Source organism: Engraulis encrasicolus, chromosome 24 (assembly GCF_034702125.1).
Source record: "Engraulis encrasicolus isolate BLACKSEA-1 chromosome 24, IST_EnEncr_1.0, whole genome shotgun sequence".
In the NCBI taxonomy this organism is placed as follows: Eukaryota; Metazoa; Chordata; class Actinopteri; order Clupeiformes; family Engraulidae; genus Engraulis; species Engraulis encrasicolus.
Genome location: NC_085880.1, coordinates 20,341,028 through 20,361,072, shown reverse-complemented (window position 1 = coordinate 20,361,072; position 20,045 = coordinate 20,341,028). Strand labels below are relative to the sequence as shown.

At 44.5% G+C, this 20,045-nt stretch overlaps 1 protein-coding gene across 5 annotated transcripts in view; it reads left to right on the top strand.

Annotated features, from left to right (window-relative positions):
- Window positions 1-20,045, top strand: part of anapc1 (anaphase promoting complex subunit 1) — a 94,624-nt gene that overhangs the window by 31,842 nt on the left and 42,737 nt on the right. For all 5 annotated transcript variants that reach the window (XM_063191943.1, XM_063191941.1, XM_063191942.1 and 2 more), the window contains 9 exons: window positions 1,245-1,323; window positions 2,245-2,284; window positions 3,274-3,350; window positions 4,554-4,732; window positions 7,357-7,494; window positions 8,133-8,230; window positions 12,264-12,382; window positions 18,264-18,394; window positions 19,418-19,558. In XM_063191943.1, the coding sequence (XP_063048013.1) occupies window positions 1,245-1,323; window positions 2,245-2,284; window positions 3,274-3,350; window positions 4,554-4,732; window positions 7,357-7,494; window positions 8,133-8,230; window positions 12,264-12,382; window positions 18,264-18,394; window positions 19,418-19,558 (1,002 nt within the window). The remainder of the gene's footprint in view (window positions 1-1,244; window positions 1,324-2,244; window positions 2,285-3,273; window positions 3,351-4,553; window positions 4,733-7,356; window positions 7,495-8,132; window positions 8,231-12,263; window positions 12,383-18,263; window positions 18,395-19,417; window positions 19,559-20,045) is intronic.

Genomic DNA, 20,045 nt, shown 5'->3' with positions numbered 1-20,045 from the left:
GAGCAGCCTAACCGTAATTAAGCCATGGAGGTCTGAATCACGAGAGATGGTGGGAGGTGGATGGAGAACTACTGCTGAGGTGTGTGTGTGTGTGTGTGTGTGTATGTGTGTGGAAAGGGGAAGGGAATGGTTCCTGTCTGTCCCTCCATCACGTCAAGAGCAATGACGCACAGTGGAGAGAGGGAGACGCTAACGACATGTCAAGCAATTATAGACAGTATTTACCTCATCTCTCTCACACACACACACACACACACACACACACACACACACACACACACACACACACACACACACACATATATATACTGTACACATACACACACACCACTCCTGACCTGATTACTGGATAGTGCATTACTGGCCCCGCTTCACTTCTCCCTCTCTCTCTCTCTCTCTCTCTCTCTCTCTCTCTCTCTCTCTCTTTGCCAGAGCCACTTTTTCCCCTTCAATCTTTTGACTGTCTCACTCCTGTTCTCTCTCTCTCTCTCTCTCTCTCTCTCTCTCTCTCTCTCTCTCTCTCTCTCTCTCTCTCTCTCTCTCTCTTTGCCAGAGCCACTTTTTCCCCTTCAATCTATTGACTGTCTCACTCCTGTTCTCTGTCTCTGTCTCTCTCTCTCTCTCTCTCTCTCTCTCTCTCTCTCTCTCTCTCTCTCTCTCTCTCTCTCTCTCTCTTGGTCTCTCCCTCGCTGTTCTTTTCATATCAGTCAGAGCCCTCCTCTCCCCCTCTCCCTTCAGATTCCTTTGACAATTTGGAGCAGTTATCCAGTCATTCCAAAAATATCCTAAGAATGTTAAAAATGGCCTTGCCCAACATTTGTGGTCGGTCAAAAACAAAATGAAATGTGGTGATTTGCAGACTATCTTGGTAGTCTGAGCGTCTGTTTGTTACTGTTTAAAAGAGGCCTGGTTTAGTTATGGCCACTAAAACCACCAGCTTGCCGTCTGACTGTGTTTGATGTGAAGATACTTAACTCTCTGTCTCTTTTCTCTTCCCCGTCACCCGTCTATCTCTCTTTCTCTGTCTCTTGTTCTCTCCCTCTTCCTTTCTGTCTTTCTTTCTTCTTTTTTCTTTCTGTCTTTCTTTCTCCCTCTCGCTCCCTCTCCCTTTCTCTCTCTCTCTGTCCCCCCTCCACCTCCTTCTCTGTCTCTCGTTCTCTCCCTCTTCCTTTCTGTCTTTCTTTGTCCTTTTTTCTTTTTTTCTTTCTTTCTCGCTCCCTCTCCCTTTCTCTCTCCTTCTGCAGAGCTATGCTCTGTACGTAGCTGGAGATGCCAATGCTGTGTCTGACAACGTCTTTAAATACCTGACCAAGATCTCTGCAGGTGAGCTGCCATTCTCCTTGCTGTGTGTGTGCGTGCGTGTGTGTGTGTGTGTGTGTTAGAATAGCGTACAGTAAGAGCTCCATCTCTTGTAGGCTAGGCGAGCATCTACTAGAGGGGAGTAGAGTGAAGGGGGGAGTGGAGGGGGCAGAGCGGAGTGGAGAGGAGAGGAGAGGTGGGGGTGGAGAGGAGAGGTTTTGGTGGAGAAGAGAGGAGGGTGGGGTGGAGAGGAGAAGAGAGGTGGGAGTAGAGAAGAGAGGAGAGGAGAGCAGAGCTGGGGGTGGAGAAGAGAGGAGAGGAGAGGAGAGCTGGGGGTGGAGAGCAGAGGAGAGGTGGGGGTGGAGTGGGGTGGAGAGGAGAGGAGCGGTGAGGAGAGGAGAGGAGAGGAGGAAGAGAGGAGATGAGAGGTGGAGAGGAGAGGAGGTGGAGAGGTGGGGGTGGAAAGGGGTTTGAGTAAGGCGTAGACAGGATATGGTAAACACAATCATATGGAAATTGTAATTGAATGAATGAACACTGGGAAAGAGCATATAATGTGATTTGCATTGTGCAAATGAACTCTTTACAGTATGCACTGGGGAGAGCAAAATTAAATTTACATTACATTGAATGTACATATATAATGTTTACAGATTAATATGATTTACGCAGTACATGCAGATGACTCACTCCTATAGATGTAGAAGTTTGTGCACTTAAATGTTGTGCACCTGCTGTGTCCAAAGTTGTCTGTGACCCACTTTTCAACCCCCTGGTTTTCTCTTGCAGGTCAGAAAAAGATGTCTACTTGTCCTTTCTACGTATGATTTAGTCCTGCTCTGGTTGCATCGGATTGCTAATTTAGAAGCGCGGAGTGCGTATTTCCTTTGTTATACAGTACATCGTCTGTGACCCACTTTTCAACCCCCTGCTTCTCTCTTGCAGGCCAGAAGAGGATGTCGGACACCATTCCAATTATCAGAAGGTAGTAGTGCACTCCCACTGCAAACTATGGCCATTATTAAAGTGTTTTTCCTAAGACTTTTTTTGGGCTTTTTATGCCTTTATTCTGACATGACGTTACAGAGGGACAGGAAATGAGCAGGGAGAGGGAGAAGGGGAAGGCACGGCGAACGTGACAAACGTGAACCAATGTCCTTTTGTTGGCAATTCAAGCCAGTTCTAATCATGTTCATTGTCATGCACAACACTGCCAGAGTCAGTTGTGAGTTGGTGAATGGTTTTGACTTAATCTTAAGAACACAGAGAGTTACATTTACATACTCCTTGACCCAGAGGGACGTCGTTTCTGGGATTGCAGCCACGATGTAGTAGAATTAGGCAGCGACAAACTTGTGCTTTGTCCACATCACAGAAAGAGTCAGAGCCAGTGTGATTTCTAGATTGTAAAATGTTTGCTTTTATGTTTCTGATTTCTGACTAACACTAAGGTTTGTGTGTCACGCTGACATTCAGAGGAGTTACGTCAGCAAGTATGTCGAGATAAAATTGAGATTAATAAAATGTTATTAATAAAAACTGAGATCCACAAATTGGCATAGAAATAAGTGGATATGTGTCGCTTATCGGAAATCCATCCACTGCTATCGCACATTGCTTTTGTCACATTGTTTTAAGTAAAAAATCGTGTGGCTTTTGTCTCTCACTACCCTGCAAAGCAACATCTTTGTAAAATGGGACTTATCATTCTTCTTCCTTCTTCTTTTCCTCCTCCTCCTCCTCCTCATCCTCCTCTCTTCTTCTTCTTCTTCTTCTTCTTCTTCTTCTTCTTCTTCTTCTTCTTCTTCTTCTTCTTCTTCTTCTTCTTCTTCTTCTTCCTCTTCTTCTTCTTCCTCTTCTTCTTCTTCTCCTCCTCCTCCTCCTCCTCCTCTTCCTCCTCTTCCTCTTCCTCTTCCTCCTCCTCCTCCTCCTGCTCCTGTCCTTCTTCCTGTCTCTGTGTGTGTTACTCATCAGGGAGAGCATGGTGAGCTTTGAGGCGCCGCAGCAAGGTAACCTGGCTGAGAAGCTAATGGAGTGGCTCACCTCTGCAGGTACAGTACCACACACACACACGCGCGTACACACACACACACACACACACACACACACACACACACACACACACACACACACACACACACACACACACACACACACACACACACACACACACACGCGTACACACGCGTACACACACATACGCGCGTACACACACACACACACACACACACACACACTCTTCCTGCCTGACGTGGAAGATGGGATGCATCTCTCCTGCTGACGAGCCAATTATAGCACTGATATGCCTTTTACATTGCAATTGAAATTGTAATTAACTTTCAAAACTTCCCGTGGCTTTCCCAGCAAGGAGATAATGGCAATTACGCAGAAAGTTTTGTCTCCCCCACAATGCTAGTAAAATGACGTGGTCTTTGTACATGATGTGAATAAGTACTTTTAGTACTACTGTAGGACTCACATGGAGGTATTTTTACAGTTACCTATGTAACAGTAGGTTTCACTCATTGCTCATTCCTTTATATGGCAGAGGAATACATTTATTCGTAATTAAAAGAAGAATAAACCACCCACTTCATTCGGAATAAAGTTAAATTCAGAATGAAATTAATTCTGATTTGGAAAGTGTTAACATGGATGTTTTCAATGCAGAGTTGAGTTTTATGGCTCGCACACTGCTTTGTTATAGGAATTGCATCTCTTTTCAGTGTTCATCAGAGCAGTAACAGAGCAGTTGTTTTAAGCCTTTGGCTTTTGTCAGTGCTCGCCCTCCTCTCCATGGTGTTATTTTGCATATTACTGATCTGTCCATAATGTTAATCCAAAATCTGACGAGTGGCCATTTTAATGATTTAGCAGTGATTAAAAAACAACTTTGGGTGCGTGTAAAAGGGAACTGTGCACTTTTAAATGTAGAAAACCACACTTATTCTCAGTCCCTTTATTCAACCACCATGTCCACAAACGTGTTGCGATCCTTAAGACATCATAAGTGCGTAACATGAAAAATAGAAATGGGTGTATCTTATCATTTAAAAAAGGAAAACATATCCGCACATCACTAAAGCTCCCTTGATTTGAAAAACGTGGCACAACATTAGGACCTGCAAGGTCTTCGTCGGGTCGAAACGTTACTTGTGCAAAGTTTTTCATTAAATCACGACAAGGGAGCCTATTGTGGTGTGCGTATATTTTTTGCTTATTCTTGTGCATTCTTTGATCTTGTCATTTTACAGGTTTCACGCTAAAGGATCTGGAGTCAGTTCCGTTCGGGGCGGCGCTGCCCATCCGGGAGGCCATCTACCAGTGCCGTGAGCACCCATGCTCTGAGTGGTCCGAAGACATCTGTGCCCTGATTGGCCGACAGGATCTGATCAAACAGGCTCACAAGGTGGCCCTGGCCAAGGGCAAGTCGGTGAGTGGGATGGAGATTAAGTGTGTGTGTGTGTGTGTGTGTGTGTGTGTGTGTGTGTGTGTGTGTGTACGTGTATGTGTACGTGTACGTGTACGTGTGTGTGTACGTGTACGTATACGTGTACGTGTGTGTGTTTGTGTGTACGTGTGTGTGTGTACGTGTGAGTGTGAGTGTGAGTGAAAGGAAGTACTTGCTGGACATCTTCAAGGTGTGTGTGTGTGCGTGTGTGTGGGTGTGCGTGCGTGCGTGTGTTTTTGTGCGCGCGCACACGTGTGTGTGTTTGTGTGAGAAAAAAGGCTCTGGCTGAACATGTGCGTGTGTGTGACAAAATACGAATTGGCTGGACTTCCACAAGTGGGAGCTGTAGTGGAGATGAAGTGTGTGTGAGGAAAAGAAGCAGTGGCTTAACATCTACAATATTCAAATTACTAGCCAAATACACACTCACTAATGAGTCAGTGGCTAGTAAGTTGGTCTTTTCTACCAGCCAAACTGAAATTTAACCAGCATTTGGCCGGTTGGCTGGTGTTAATGTAGAGCCCTGACTGTGTATAAACAGTATATATATATTTTCGTGGAAAGCAAGCGTTGGCTGAACACCTCTAATATTCAGATAATACAGGTACACTGTGTATATTATTGTCTCTCAATGCCTACTCCTTAAGCCCTAGTGAGGCAGCAAGTGGCTTTAGGTGGCGATGAATTACACATTTTACGTTGTCTTTTTTTCCCTCCCAATAAATCATCTACCTTTTTGATTTATTGGCCTAATTGAAAGCCATGTATGGCTTCCTGTAATGGCTGTCTTGATTTTCAAAAGCTTTCTTTTGCCACCGCCAGGTCTCACAAGGGAAGTGATGTCACATATAACAGTTGCTGCAGGGATGCGGTATCCCCACTCAGAAAGCTGTCTGTCAGGAAGCTTTACAGAAAACAGAAGTGTTTCTCTCCACCTCTAGGTGGAGCTGCAACAAGTTGAAAACGGTCTGAATCAGGGGTGTCATACAGGGGTGTAAAGTGTGACTGAGTCACCAGGGCCCCATGGATATAGAGCGCCCACGCAGTGTCTGATTCTTTTAGGTATGTGGCCGTGGGGGGGTCCATTGGAGTTGATTGTGCATAGGGGCTCACAATTTGCTGTTGCAAAAAATTAAATGTAAATTAAAATTAAAATGTAAATCAATGAAAATGTTTTGTCTGGTGAGTAAAGACAATGGAACTATGGCCACAATGTTACAGATGGATTGCAGTAGAGCGTTTTGTACTGGGCTTGTTTTTTCAAAGGTCATTATTTTGTCCATACAGCCAGTCTACAGTGGAAACAGGAAGTTCCAAGTTCCAACAAACTTGGTCATTTAACCTTCCGCAAGCCACCAGTCGCTCATAGCCATGCGTTTGAAATGGTGACGTCAAGTCCACGTCAACATTGTCCTAAATAATCTGTGTCCCTTCTTGTCTTTGCTTTTTGTGTGTTTACTGTGTCTGCTTTTGTTTGTCTGCGGTTTATGGCCTCTGTAGGGCCTGTGGGCACTACAGTATATCTGTCAGCTAGTGTTTTACTAGCTGCGGATGAATAGATAAGTGGATAGAAAAGACTTCCTTTCTTCTCACTTACTTTTTAGATAGAAGGGCTTGCGTGCATGTGTGTGCGCGTGTGTGTGAGTGCGTGCGTGCATGGGTGCGTGTGTGTGTGCATGGGTGCGCGTGTGTGTGCATGGGTGCACGCGTGTATGCGTGTAAGTGAGGGGAAGAGAGATGAAAATGAAAGCACTGCTTTTGATGTTTATCCTTAGAACATCCATTGAGCAGATGCTGTTTCTACTGAATAAGGTTTTGGACTGTGCCGTTATACTAAATAAGGTTTTGGACTGTGCCCTGATACTGAATTAGGTTTTGGGCTGTGGTGTGATCTTCTTTAAATGTGAGCCAGTCCAAATACAGAAGTGAAATGCGGAAGGTGACGCGGGACCCGGGCCGTCAGACGCATGATACCAGAGACGTTCTTAATGCATTAGAACAGAGAATCTTTGATGATACCCCCTCAGGGTGGCCGTCATGCAAGTCTGTCTGTCGATCCAAATGCAGATGATGATCGTATGATGAACTATAATAAAAAATATTATAAGTGATATACTAATTATATGTGTGTGCAAGTGTGTATGGACTGTGGCCCTGGGTGGACAGGCCTGGTGCAGGAGTTATAGTCATGATCATAATAATAATGTGTGTGTGTGTGCGTGCATGCGTGTGGACATTCATGCGTATAGACGGTGGACATGAGTGACTAGTGTGGGAGTTATAGTCATGAAAATATGCGTGTGCGTGCGTGCATGCTAAGACAGTGGACCGGGGTAGGCTGGTGTGAGAGTTATATTCAGTGTCCGCGTGCGTGCGTGCATGCGTGTACACGCGTGTGCATACGTATAGACAGTGGAACTGGGTGGGCTGGTGTGGGAGTTATAGTCATGATAATTGTGTGTGTGTGTGTGTGTGTGTGTGTGTGTGTGTGTGTGTGTGTGTGTGTGTGTGTGTGTGTGTGTGTGTGTCCATGTGTGTCCATGTGTGTCCATGTGTGTCCATGTGTGTCCATGTGTGTCCGTGTGTGTGTGTCCATGTGTGTGTAGACGGTGGACCTGGGTGGGCTGGTGCGGGAGTCCCCGGGGGTGGCGAGCGAGACGGCAGAGGAGGAGGAGGACGGCATGTCGGATCTGTCACCCGAGGTCACCGCCCTCATCTGGAGCCAGGACCTGCGCATACAGGAGGTACGGCCACATGTAACATTCTCCCTCAGGTGAGGTGTCTGTCAAGTGTAGTGTAATGTAATGTAATGTAATGTAACATTCTCCCCCAAGGTAAGGCTTCTGTAATGTAATGTGATGTAATGTGGCATTCTCTTCAGGTTAGGCGTCTGAAATGTAATCTAATGTAACATTCTCCCCCAGGTGAGGCGTCTGTAATGTAATGTGATGTAATGTAATCTAATGTAACATTCTCCCCCAGGTGAGGTGTCTGTAATGTAATGTGATGCAATGTCATGTAGTGTAATGTAATGTAATGTAATGTAATGTAATGTGCCTCTCTCTTCAGGTTAGGCGTCTGTAATGTAATGTAACATTCTCCAGTTGAGGCGTCTGTAATGTAATGTAATGCGATGTAATGTAATCTAATGTGATGTTCTCTCCCCTAGGTGAGGCGTGTAATACACAGAGGCGTCTGTAATGTAATGTAATCTAATGTGATGTTCTCTCCCCTAGGTGAGGCGTCTGTAATGTAATGTAATCTAATGTGATGTGTAATACACAGAGGCGTCTGTAATGTAATGTAATCTAATGTGATGTTCTCTCCCCTAGGTGAGGCGTCTGTAATGTAATGTAATCTAATGTGATGTTCTCTCCCCTAGGTGAGGCGTCTGCTACAGAGCTCGAGACCTGTACGTGTCAACGTGGCCCAGCTGCCAGAGGTCAGCGACCACGAGTACATCGAGGAGAAGGAGAACAAGTAAGACACACACACACACACACACACGCACACGCACACGCACACGCACACGCACACGCACACGCACACGCACACACACACACACACACACACACACACACACACACACACACACACACACACACACACACACACATACATCAAAGAGGAGGACAAGTAAAGGGCTCTGCATACTTAACGTGCGTAATTTGGCGCATTTGGTGTGAGAACCATTAAAATATGGCAGACCATTCATGGTCAAAAGCGCCATTTACAGGCGTTTGCTTGCATTTTCGGAAGTGTGCCCTCTGCTGTTCATGAGAGAAACAGCAGAAATCGGCGGCAGAATCAGATGCAGCTGTTGTAGATATCTAAAATAGAAAGCCAAACACGGCTGCTGTAGGGCTACTGAACGTCTGACTTATGACTTATCACAATAAAACATAGATTTTTGTTGTAGCCTACATCGCCAGATCATTCCAAGACCATGAGAGAGCATTGTTCTGGCTGCAGAATTTATAAATAGATCGCCAAACACAACGTATAGCCTACTGAACCAAGTAAACAATTGGTTTCACTGAACAACATTTAAGGGAGAAGATAAAATAACTCGACATTTATTATCCTCAAAATGATGCAGGGTCCATTCTGTAGTAGGCTACAGAAGCTGTAGCCTATATCTCTTTGCAACTCCTGCTTTGTCTGCCTACCTGCATGGTCGCTGGTGGCGCACGCCAAGTTACAAAAAATGTGGGGTGCACGACCTCACGCCGCGGCAGCTTGCGGAGGGCGTGTGACGACATTTTGAGCGCACGCCATCGTCGCTAGGGAGGTATGAATGAGGTTAGCGCCAGTTGCGTTAACTATGAATCCGCCTGAAGACAAACACAAACACACTCTCACACACTCTCACACACTCTCACACACACACACACACACACACACACACACACACACACACACACACACACACTGACCACGAGTATATCAAGGAGAAAGAGAACAAGTACGGCACATGCACACCCAAGAGAAGGAGAAAAAGTGACACACACACACACACACACACCAAAGAGAAGCAAAACAAGTGAGACACACACCGCGATCACAATTAGAATTGTATTAGAGTCACTAGCCTTGAGGAGAAGGAGCGCAAGTGCAAGTAAGTGGGTGTGGAGCAGGCGCCAACAGTTTGGTGCCCGCGGGTGCCAGGTAGCCCTCCAGAAGCTTCTGAGGTGCCCACCAAGGATGCTATTAAATAGTGACGACTGCAAGATTCTAGTTACTGGTTATGTTTTTCTTATTTAAAATAGTTTCATTCTAATTATTTCATTCTAAACTATTTATTTATAACCTATGAGCAAATTATCATTCAATCTCAGAGATGAGACAGTATCAGAGCACTGGTACATATACGACAGTAAGAATTCACCCACACATGCACTTCAGCTCATTCACACAAACGCCTAGAATAGGCCTCTTCCAAGCAGACAAGCACCCATACAGAACGACAGTCAGTCGTAAACGCATTGCATGCAAAAGCAGAAGTCAGAGCACACAGTCAGGCCCGAGTGACTTCATGCATTCCCACATACTCTCACTCGCACACTCAACTCACACAAGGCTGCACTTTCCCATAGTCACGCTGTAGTCAGTCACCACACGAAGTGCACTGACCGCAAACGTCAAATGTTAGAGGCAGAGAGAGAGGGAGAGCGTGCAAAATTTGAGAAAGTAAAAGTGCTATGAGGGTAAGATGAGGTATGCATAGATAGAGAGATGTCGTGTCTTTCAGACAGTTGACGCATTCATCCATCGCTGAGGTCTGATGCTCCGTGGTAAGAATGAGTCAGTGATTCAGTCCGTGTCTGTCTATCTATCTTGGCCCACTCAGCATTGTCTACGCCACAAAATCAACTATGTCATCGTGCATTAACAGATCTGGTAGATTAAGTTGTGTGAATGTAATTGTTTTTTTGTTTTGTTTTTTTGCTTGAATGAGTCCTTCAATGACTCCTCAGTCTTTGAATGACAATCCTTGAATGACTCCTCTGCCTTCCTTCCAAGTGAATGCATTATCTTATCTTATTTACTTTTTGTCGAATCATGATCGCTCAGTGTTGTGCCTGGCTGGTACAAGACCGTCATAGACTGGCAGAGATCCATTTGGCTATACAGGTAGTTTAATGGGCAGTAGGGGTGTAAATGATAATCAAAATGCATCGATATATCGCAATATAATCTGACGGTTGAATCAAATCGCATCGTATCATGGGGCATTCTTAAGTAAATAATCGAATTGATGGCCCCTGCCCAATACCCTAGCTCTAGGAAAAGTAATTGGAAAAAAGTCTAATTGAATTGTATCGTACCGTGGGGCATTCTTAACCCTCTAGCTACCATAACGGCCGTGAACGTCCGGCTGGATCTGTACCAGAACGGCCGCGGCCGGCCGGAATATTTTCACATGAAAATACGGCTGAACGGCCGTCATCATGCAGTTTTTCCAGCTTTCAAACACTTTAGCTCAATATTACAGACCCTCCTCGATATACTTTAAGTATAAAAACTATACGTTTATATTATATTATTTTTCAGTATTTTAGATTTTATTACGAGATGCGCCGCTTTATGCGATTTGGCAATCTGCTGTCAATTCAAATGACGGCCGTCCGAGATTGGATGGCTACAAACACAACCATTCTGTTTCTGCAACCAATATACACTAAATATGAAAACTTCCAACCCTCTTCGATCTATTTTCACGGTCAACAGCACATGTTTATGACTATTTAGGCTATTTTTAGATCATGTTGTTTTATTAGGCTTATGAGATGGTGTTCAACTGTGATGAGTTCTGCCATGGTCCTAAATAGCAAACACAACTGTCCAGCCGATGTGTACATGCTACATATTAAAAATGTAAACTGTCTTCGATGTGTTTTCAGAGTCAAACCATATGTTGGTAGGCTATCCAACTACCTTAGTTTCCTGGAACAACGAACAGCGACAGCTCTGCGTAACACAGGCGCATCGTTTGAAGGAAGCGCAGCATGAGGCTACTCATTTTGCGTGTCAGCTTTGGCAAAGCAGTCAAGGACTGTTACTACTCCACGTTGTCCTTCATAAAAATGTGCGTGAAGACGTTGAGTTGAATGCTAACTTCCAATAATAGCCTACCAACGTGGTGTTTGTAGCACTTCAATTCCGTGTTAGTCGGTGATGCCTGGCGCGTCTTACCTGTGCCAAATTGGGAGAAAACTTCCTTATGCTCCATTCATGTCCTGTCTGCTATCGCGGACACTTCTACGGTTATCCTTACACGTCTTTGGCATGGTTTAGTTCAACCATTATTAGCTAGTGTAGTCCATTACAGTTATACCGCTTGAAACCGCTTGAAAACAGGACTTTTGGGTGAACGACATTTGTTGTCGTCACATGTTCATTGTTCAACTTTGACCCTGGATGGATGGATGGATAGACGGAAGGATAGATAGATAGATGGATAGAGAGATCTATAGATAGATAGATAGATAGGCCTAAATGTATAGATATATAGATAGATAGGCCTAGATAATATCAGATTTTATCACATTTTTATCATTTAATCCACATCAAAGGCACTCTATGGGAATACTGAAAAATTAATTATCCATAAATGATATACCATTTGAAAGTGTGTTTTCTCTACTTTAATATGAAAGTAATTTGTAATTGACACTTTTCATTTCTTTTCAACTTATTTGACATTATTTAAAATATGACCAAAATGTCGATTTTTCCTTAGAATTCCTGGTAGAATTCCGACCTATTCAAAAAAAATTCTGGTAGCTAGAGGGTTAAGTATCGAAAATAATCAAATTGCATCGCGTCGAATAATTAGACATCGATATTGAATCGTATCGTCATTGAGGCTGTGATTTACACCCCTAATGGGCAGGGTCAACATGAGCCTATCAACGTCTTCTGTGCAATTCGCAGCAACTGATGTTTTGCGAGTGCACCATGGCTGCGCATTGTAGGTCACACGATCTTGTTTTGTCCTCTCTCCTCACAGGCTCCTGTTGCTATGCCAACGCACCATGGCGCTGCCCGTTGGCCGCGGCCTCTTCACGCTCTTCTCCTACCGTCCTGTGCCCACCGAGCCCCTGCCCGTGCCCAAACTCAACCTCACCGGTACGTCTACCGCCTGTGCTCGCATGGCTTCATGATAGAGTATAGAGCAGTGTTTCCCAATCTTTTTTGTCCTGCGTACCCCCTAAGCCATTTTGTCATATGATGAGTACCCCTTCGCCCTCACACATGCTCTGTTCCTCTATCCCAATGTGACTACACTCAATATGTATGCTATTATTAAATTTTTCCGCATACCCCCTGAGGTGTGCTCGCGTACCCCTAATGGTACACGTACCCCTGGTTGGGAAACACTGGTATAGAGGATGGTGGTCAGAGTAGGCATTGCAGCTGTGCTGCTCATTGCAACTATGCCGCCCATTCCCAAATTTGAACGAATATTTACGGAGTTGACCAAAGTTCATACACCTATACAGCTAACAAGAATTTTTCTAGTAATTTAATTGGTGGCGGACACAGAGAAGATCCACATTTTAAATGTATGGAAAGAGTACCTGTATATTCCCAGTCATAATGAATGTAGAATGTTCAAGACCAACTCCATGACCATTACACCTACTGCCTGTGCCCACATGACATGACACTCAATCACTGGCTCACCAGAGCCATGGAATTCAGAGTTGTGACAACTGAGGTTGGTGACATGGTTCGCGTAGATTCAGACAGTCGACAGCCGCTGCCTAGAGCTAACACAGAACTATTACATAAGAAACAGAATTGATGTAGAAACAAATTACATTTACCTTTGCCACACTTTCTGTCAGTGTTCTACATCCACTTCCTGGAACTAGTGGAACTATATCAATGACGATCTATGTGTAAAAAAAGCTCAATGAGCTGCCATTGCTGTGTAAAAATGAATATTAAGGCCAATGGGATCGGCTGAACTCTTACTGTCATGGCTCTGTCGTTCTCTATCCTTTGAGTTAATTTGCATCGGTGCACCTGTGCTCACGGAAATGTGGTCAAACCAAAACATACATGCAGCACACAGCTGAGTAAACACAGGGGAGAGTTTATGTGAGAGGTTAACCTTTTTTCCTGCTTCTTATTCAAATAGTGAAAAACGTGCATGAAAAGCCTCAGATCTTATGGAAATGTAGTGGTGGCCAAGGCTGTTTATAGGACTGGACCGTGAATGTAGGACTGTACCATGAATGGAGAAACGTTATGTTACATTACATTACACCACTACCACTGCGCTGTCACTGTTGTTTTAAGCAGTAGTGGCGCAACGGATCATCATTGATCCGTGGTCCGTTCGGACCAATCATTTCGGTTCGGCACACACATGGTCCGCGGATTGATTTATGAAATTGTGCGCATGTTCAATCTAGTCGTTTGGGACGTCTGCATGGAACACAAACAACAACACAAACTGTTCCCGAAATCTTGCCTGTGCCATAGTTGCTAAACATTCCGTGCGATAGCCTACTGTACATGCATTTTGAAGACTGACTGTCAAACTCGAACTGTCAATGTCTAGAACTACTCTCGCTAAGTTTGTGTTGCGATCGGTTGAGTTCAGCGCATTTGCGACGCAGTGAGATATGCTCATGTAACGTACCGCGATTGTCGCGTGTGATATAAAACTTTGGCAAACTGAATTCATTTTGTGTTGTGACTCCTGACATTCTCAGGACAGCGAGCAGGTTAAATCATCTGGTTAGACTTTCTGTGCGCTCTGATGTCCCTGCAGAGTCTCCGCCTTCTTAAAGCAGCCGCTGCCCTTTTTAACAGTCAATGCCGATTCTCTCTCTCTCTCTCTCTCTCTCTCTCTCTCTCTCTCTCTCTCTCTCTCTCTCTCTCTCTCTCTCTCTCTGTCTCTCTCTCTCTCTCTCTCTCTCTCTCTCTCTCTCTCTCTCTCTCTCTCAGAAATGCTGAACCGCTGAGGCAATTGTGTTTCAATAAAAGATTGATACAATTAAGGACATGAGTTCTGGTCTATGCGCCATCTGTCAGTAGGTCACAAGACTTTAAGCCATTATTTTGGTAGTGTGCATATTCTCAATTAGACATTTTGATATAGATTAATCTAGATTAATTTCATAATTGCAATGAGATTAATCTACATTCAAAAAATTATCTATGCCCACCCCTAACAAAGACACAGCTTATGTTTATTTATTATTATTTATGTTTTATTTAGTTAACAATTAAAAAAAAAAAAAAAAAAAGTTTTTTTTTTTTTTTTTGCTGATCCGAAAAATGATCCGATCCGTGGGCTCTGATCCGAGGAACGATCCGAACCGTGAGATTTCTGATCCGTTGCACCCCTATTAAGCAGCATACTGTAGTTATTTAGGTACATGATATTGGACACAGTCTCTTGAACAATCTTGAGTTAGGTGACTTGCTGAACGTCACCTCAGCCATGGATGGTATTTGAACTCGCAACCTTTCAGTACCAGCACCAGCTCTCTAATCATTAGTCCACAGCCGATCCTAGACCTGATCTAGCATCCCACAAAGACACCCATTACCCATTTCATGCCCACTCATCAATCTTCTGTCGTGTCACTATTGTTCTTTACAACTTCCATATGAACGGCCCAAAAAAATCCCAGAAGTTTTAAAATCATTAAATGAATTGAAGATGATCAGATTCAGCGCCTGCTTGCCGTTTGTGTTCATGTTCCTTTTCCCACATTGTGTTATGCGTGCCTCATAGCGGTCCTTAGGTTCTGTGCCCTGTTAAGTAATGTGTGGTGACTAAGAATACAGGCCATACTTTTGCCGCAGCGTCACAGTGTCCATGGTGCATTTAGAAAGACACAAAGTCTCCTCAGAGAGATAGAGAGAGAGAGAATCATTGTATCCCTCCCTACCTCCAGAGCAATGCCATTGGTCTGTGGTTTTTCTGTGTCTTTCATGCAAACGCTCTCTGCCCCCTCTGGGTCCCGGCTCCCAAAGCGGCCCACATGAAAGCACCTTGTGAGTGGGCTGAGCATTCCTCACGGCCAGGGGCCCCGCCTGTAATTACGCTGCTGGTCTGGAGGTACAGTGAGGAGACGGGGGTGATGCTGGTGTTGGTGGTGAGGGGGGCACACAACTGTGGATGTTAATCAGGGGCGCTGATAACTTTTACTGAGCCTGGGACAAAGTCTTGTGAAAGGGCCCCCCACCCCAATACATACAGTGAGTCCAATATAATGCATTTGATCCCTTGCTGATTTTGCCGATCAGTCTATAAATGTATGATAATATGTATTCAAACATGGAGAGACAGAATATCAAAAAGAAATTCCAGAAAATAACTTAAATTAATATATTTTAATTTATTTGTATTTAATTTAGGCAAATAAGTATTTGACCCCTCTAGCTAAAGAAGATAAAGTGCTTTGTGGCAAAGCCCTAGTTGTCTAGCACTGACGTCCGGTGCTTCTTTTAGTTGAAGACAATGTTTGTGCATATAGTAGAAACTATTTTTGCCCATTTCTCTTTGCACATTATCTCTAAAACATTAATAGTTTGTGGCTGTAGCTTGGCAAATGAGAGGTTCAGTTCTCTCCATAGAATTACTATATGGGTTGATATTTGGAGACTGTCTAGGCCACTTCAAGACTTTAATATGCTTCTTATTGAGCCACTCCTTTGTTACTTTGATTGTATGTTGACTGTATGTTGTATATTATTGTCATGTTGGGAGATCCAAAAATGGCCCATTCTTCAGTGTAGTGGTGGAGGGAAGGACGTTTGCACTCAGGCTTGCACATTACATGTGTCCCTCCATCCATTCGTTGACGATGTGAAGTTGTCCTGTGCCTTGGCCAGACAAACACCCTCAAACCATAATGATACCACTTTCATGCATGATGGTGAGGAGGGTGTTCTTGGGATCATAGACAGCAGTACTCTTTCTCAAAACACATTGAATTGTGATAATGCCAAATAGCTTGATTTTGGTTTCATCTGACTACAGCACCTCCGTATCATATCCTAAACCAGTTTGATGTCCGTTGTGGGACTGCACAGGTTCCTTCTGATGTAGAGGTACCATGTGTGCACTACAGGATTTTAAATCTCTGTGGCATTAAGTGCTACCAGTAGTTTTCTTTGTGAATTTGGTCCCAGTGGCTTTGATATCATTGCCTAATTCATCCCGTACAGCTCTAGGGTGATTTCTTTCAGTTCTCATGATTATCAAATCCCTACAAAAGGTCAAATCTTGTATAGAACCCCAGACAGGCTGATGGATAGTCATTTTGTATTCCTCACATTTTGGAAGAAATGCATCAACAGCTGGGTCATTAATACCCAGTCTCTTTCTTGTGGCTTTGCAGCCCATTTAATCTTTGTTCAGGTCTAAAATCGTGTCCCTGATATCATTTGACCACTCTTTGGTCTTTCTCATGCTGGTGAGGTTGGAGTGTGACTGATTCACTCATACTATGGACTGATTCTGCTGATTCAATGTGTATTTTATGCATGTTAGTATGTACAGGTGTCTTTAATTCAGATGGCAAGTTGATCGGAAGTGCCCATCTGGTCTGTGGGCCCGGAACTGTAATCAGTTTGCAGGGGATCAAATACTTATTTTGCTCGATGAAATGGAAATAAATTAATATATATTCTCTTCAGTTAATTTCTGGATTTTATTTTTGATATTCTGTCTCTCCATATTAGAATACATATTATCATAACATTTATTGACTGATCATGTCTTTGTTAGTAGGGAAACCAACAAAATCAGCAAGGGATCAAATACATATTGGACTCACTGTAAAATGTAATGGGGACCAAATTCTATAGTTCCTGTCCTCTTGCCCGGAACAACTGACCTCTTTGACTGTGACCCCCTCATCCCCCGTCGCCTTCCCTGAATGTTATATTTCTGTCCTGAGCAGGACAAGCGCGTGGACTGTTTGTAGTTAACGACTCAGACAAAACGGAGCTTTCATGAGGTCTGTGCCGTGTGTCTGTGTCCACGCACACAAGTCTGCTCTGGAGGCCACATGATCGGATTTGGACTGGCTCGGGGCCCCTCTACTCGGCCCAGTCACAATGATTGAAGAGCAGGATGAGAAGACCAGAGGAGGGAGGAGAGCACAACATTGGACAGTCACTGTTACACAACTTTTTGCCTGGCTCTTGCCCGACCTGTAGGTCTGGGAGACTGTAGCGGGATTCCATTTCTCCAGTCAAAAAATAATTGGGACATTTATTGCTTCAATATCAACCAAGTCCTTCAAAAACGTTTTCTGTTGATCTCTAAAGCATCAATGTAGTATCTATAATATGTCCTGTGACTCAGTTTTCTGCTTTGAAGCAATACATTCTCAGATTATTTTTTGACTGGAGAAATGGAATCTTGCTACAGTCTCCCAGACCTCTGTGTGTGTTGGAGTTCCACCAGAGGGCTTCAGCGCCACACACGCACACACAGAGGTCTGGTAGGAACCAGGCCAGCACAACTTTGCTCTACCCAGTGCTTGAGTGAGAGAATTCATTATACAAATGTACCAATTTCTCTCCTCCAAAATGAACACCACACTTTGAGGGTCCTCCTTTTTACTAGCCAGGCCGTGCCCTCCTAGTGACGCAATAGCTTCAGCGTTGCTACCAGTCAGGTCAAGAGTCAATGCAAGTACTTTCGGAGTTCCCACAAATACGGGAACTCCTCCCACTTTATTGGGAAGCAAACAATCATTGACACCTTCCCTTTCCTCTCCCCCCATCTCCTCTCATCTCCCCATCTCCTCTCTTCTCCTCTCCACCCCCATCTCCTCTATCTCTCCTCTCTCTCTGCTCCTCTCGCTCCTCCCTTCCCTTCTCTCTTCTCTCTTCTCTTCTCCTCTCCTCTCCTCTCTCCTCTCTCTCTGCTCCTCTCTCTCCTCTCCTCTCCTCCCCTCTCTCTTCTCTCTTCTCTCCTGTGTCTCCTCTCCTCTCCTCTCCTCTCCTCTCCTCTCCTCGTCTCCTTCAGGTCGGGCTCCTCCCCGCAACACCATGGTGGACCTGAGCAGTGGCAACATCGACGTGCCCCCCAACATGACGAGCTGGGCCAGCTTCCACAACGGGGTGGCGGCGGGCCTCAAGATCGGCCCCGCCTCGCAGGTTAGACTTAGTCAGAACCTCTCAGGGGGCGCTGTGGCGCAGCGCCCTAAGCCCCCCACATTTGGGCTTGCATACCCAATTACCCCGGTTCGACTGGGGTAATTTCCCGATCCTCCCCTGTCTCTCTGTCCCATTTGCTTCCTGTCACCATCTTCGACTGTCCTATCAAATAAAGGCATAAAAGCCCCTAAAATATATATATATATATAAATAACCTCTCTGTTAGGAGGATGACCGGATGTCCGTGTGTGTGTGTGTGTGTGTGTGTGTGTGTGTGTGTGTGTGTGTGTGTGTGTGTGTGTGTGTGTGTGTGTGTGTGTGTGTGTGTGTGTGTGTGTGTGTGTGTGTGTGTGTGTGTGTGTGTGTGTGTGTGTGAGGGAGGTAGAGCGTTTTGACCTAGTTTTGGCCTAGTGGTTAAAGTGATACTGTACCATTTTTAGAAATAAGCTCATATAACACCTCCCCTTGAGTTAAATGATTGAGTTCTACCTTCCTCCTGTACTTCCTGCTATTCACACAAGTATGGCAGTGTACATTTTTACCTCCAAGCTAGCAATTAACATTGAGTTCTCTATGACTCCAGCCGCCAGCTGGTCTCATAGGACTCAGGTAAAATTTGCATACTCAGAGAACGGTTGAAAGTACAGGAGAGAAGGTAAAACTCAATCATTCAACTCAAGGAGATGTGTAAAGTAAGTTTATTTCCAAAAATGGTACAGTATCACTTAAAGGAGATTAGCTGTAGATCAGAGAGTTGCAGGTTGCAATCTCACCCTCCCACTCCTTACCACACTCCATGGCTGAAGTGCCCCTGATCAAGACACCAAACCTCTAGCAAAGAGGATCCAATTTTAATCAAGAGGGACCAAAACACGCCCACTCAATGCAAAAACTTGTGCTCAAGTTGGGTCTCCTAAGGAGGCGTTATGTGTCCCGTCCGTCCCCTTGGTCAGACCAAGTCTCGGAAGACATTTGAAAGTCGATGATAATCAGGCTACATTCACACAGCCAATCCCTCTCTAGGTGGAGTCTGCGTGGATCGCCTACAACAAGCCCAAGAGTGCGGAGCTGGCTAACGAGTACGCCGGCTTCCTCATGGCCCTGGGCCTCAACGGACACCTCACCAAGCTGGCCACGCTCAACATACACGACTACCTCACCAAGGTATATGCACAACACACACACACAAACACACACACACACACACACACACACACACACACACACACACACACACACACACACACACACACACACACACATTATACACGACTACCTCACCAAGGTGTACACACACACATTATACACGACTACCTCATCAAGGTATATGAGTGATTCTCCGATTCGACTACGCTTTTACGTCCATGGATTTTATTTGCCAATTCCACTAACTATTAACTGCATCCAATGATTATTTGGATGTTAGAAAACATTTATCTTTCATATAATACAGAAAGTGTAGACATGGCATTATTTCCCTCAGCAAGAATGACTATTTAATACTGGTTTTGGGGGTTTTCATGCCGTCCTGTTTTCCAAATGTCAGATTCAGTCTTCATATTAGCATGTAAAGAAACTTGTTTTGCCCAAGACGATTGCAAATGTTGATTCACAGTAATCATCACAATATGACAAAACTGTCAGAAAGACC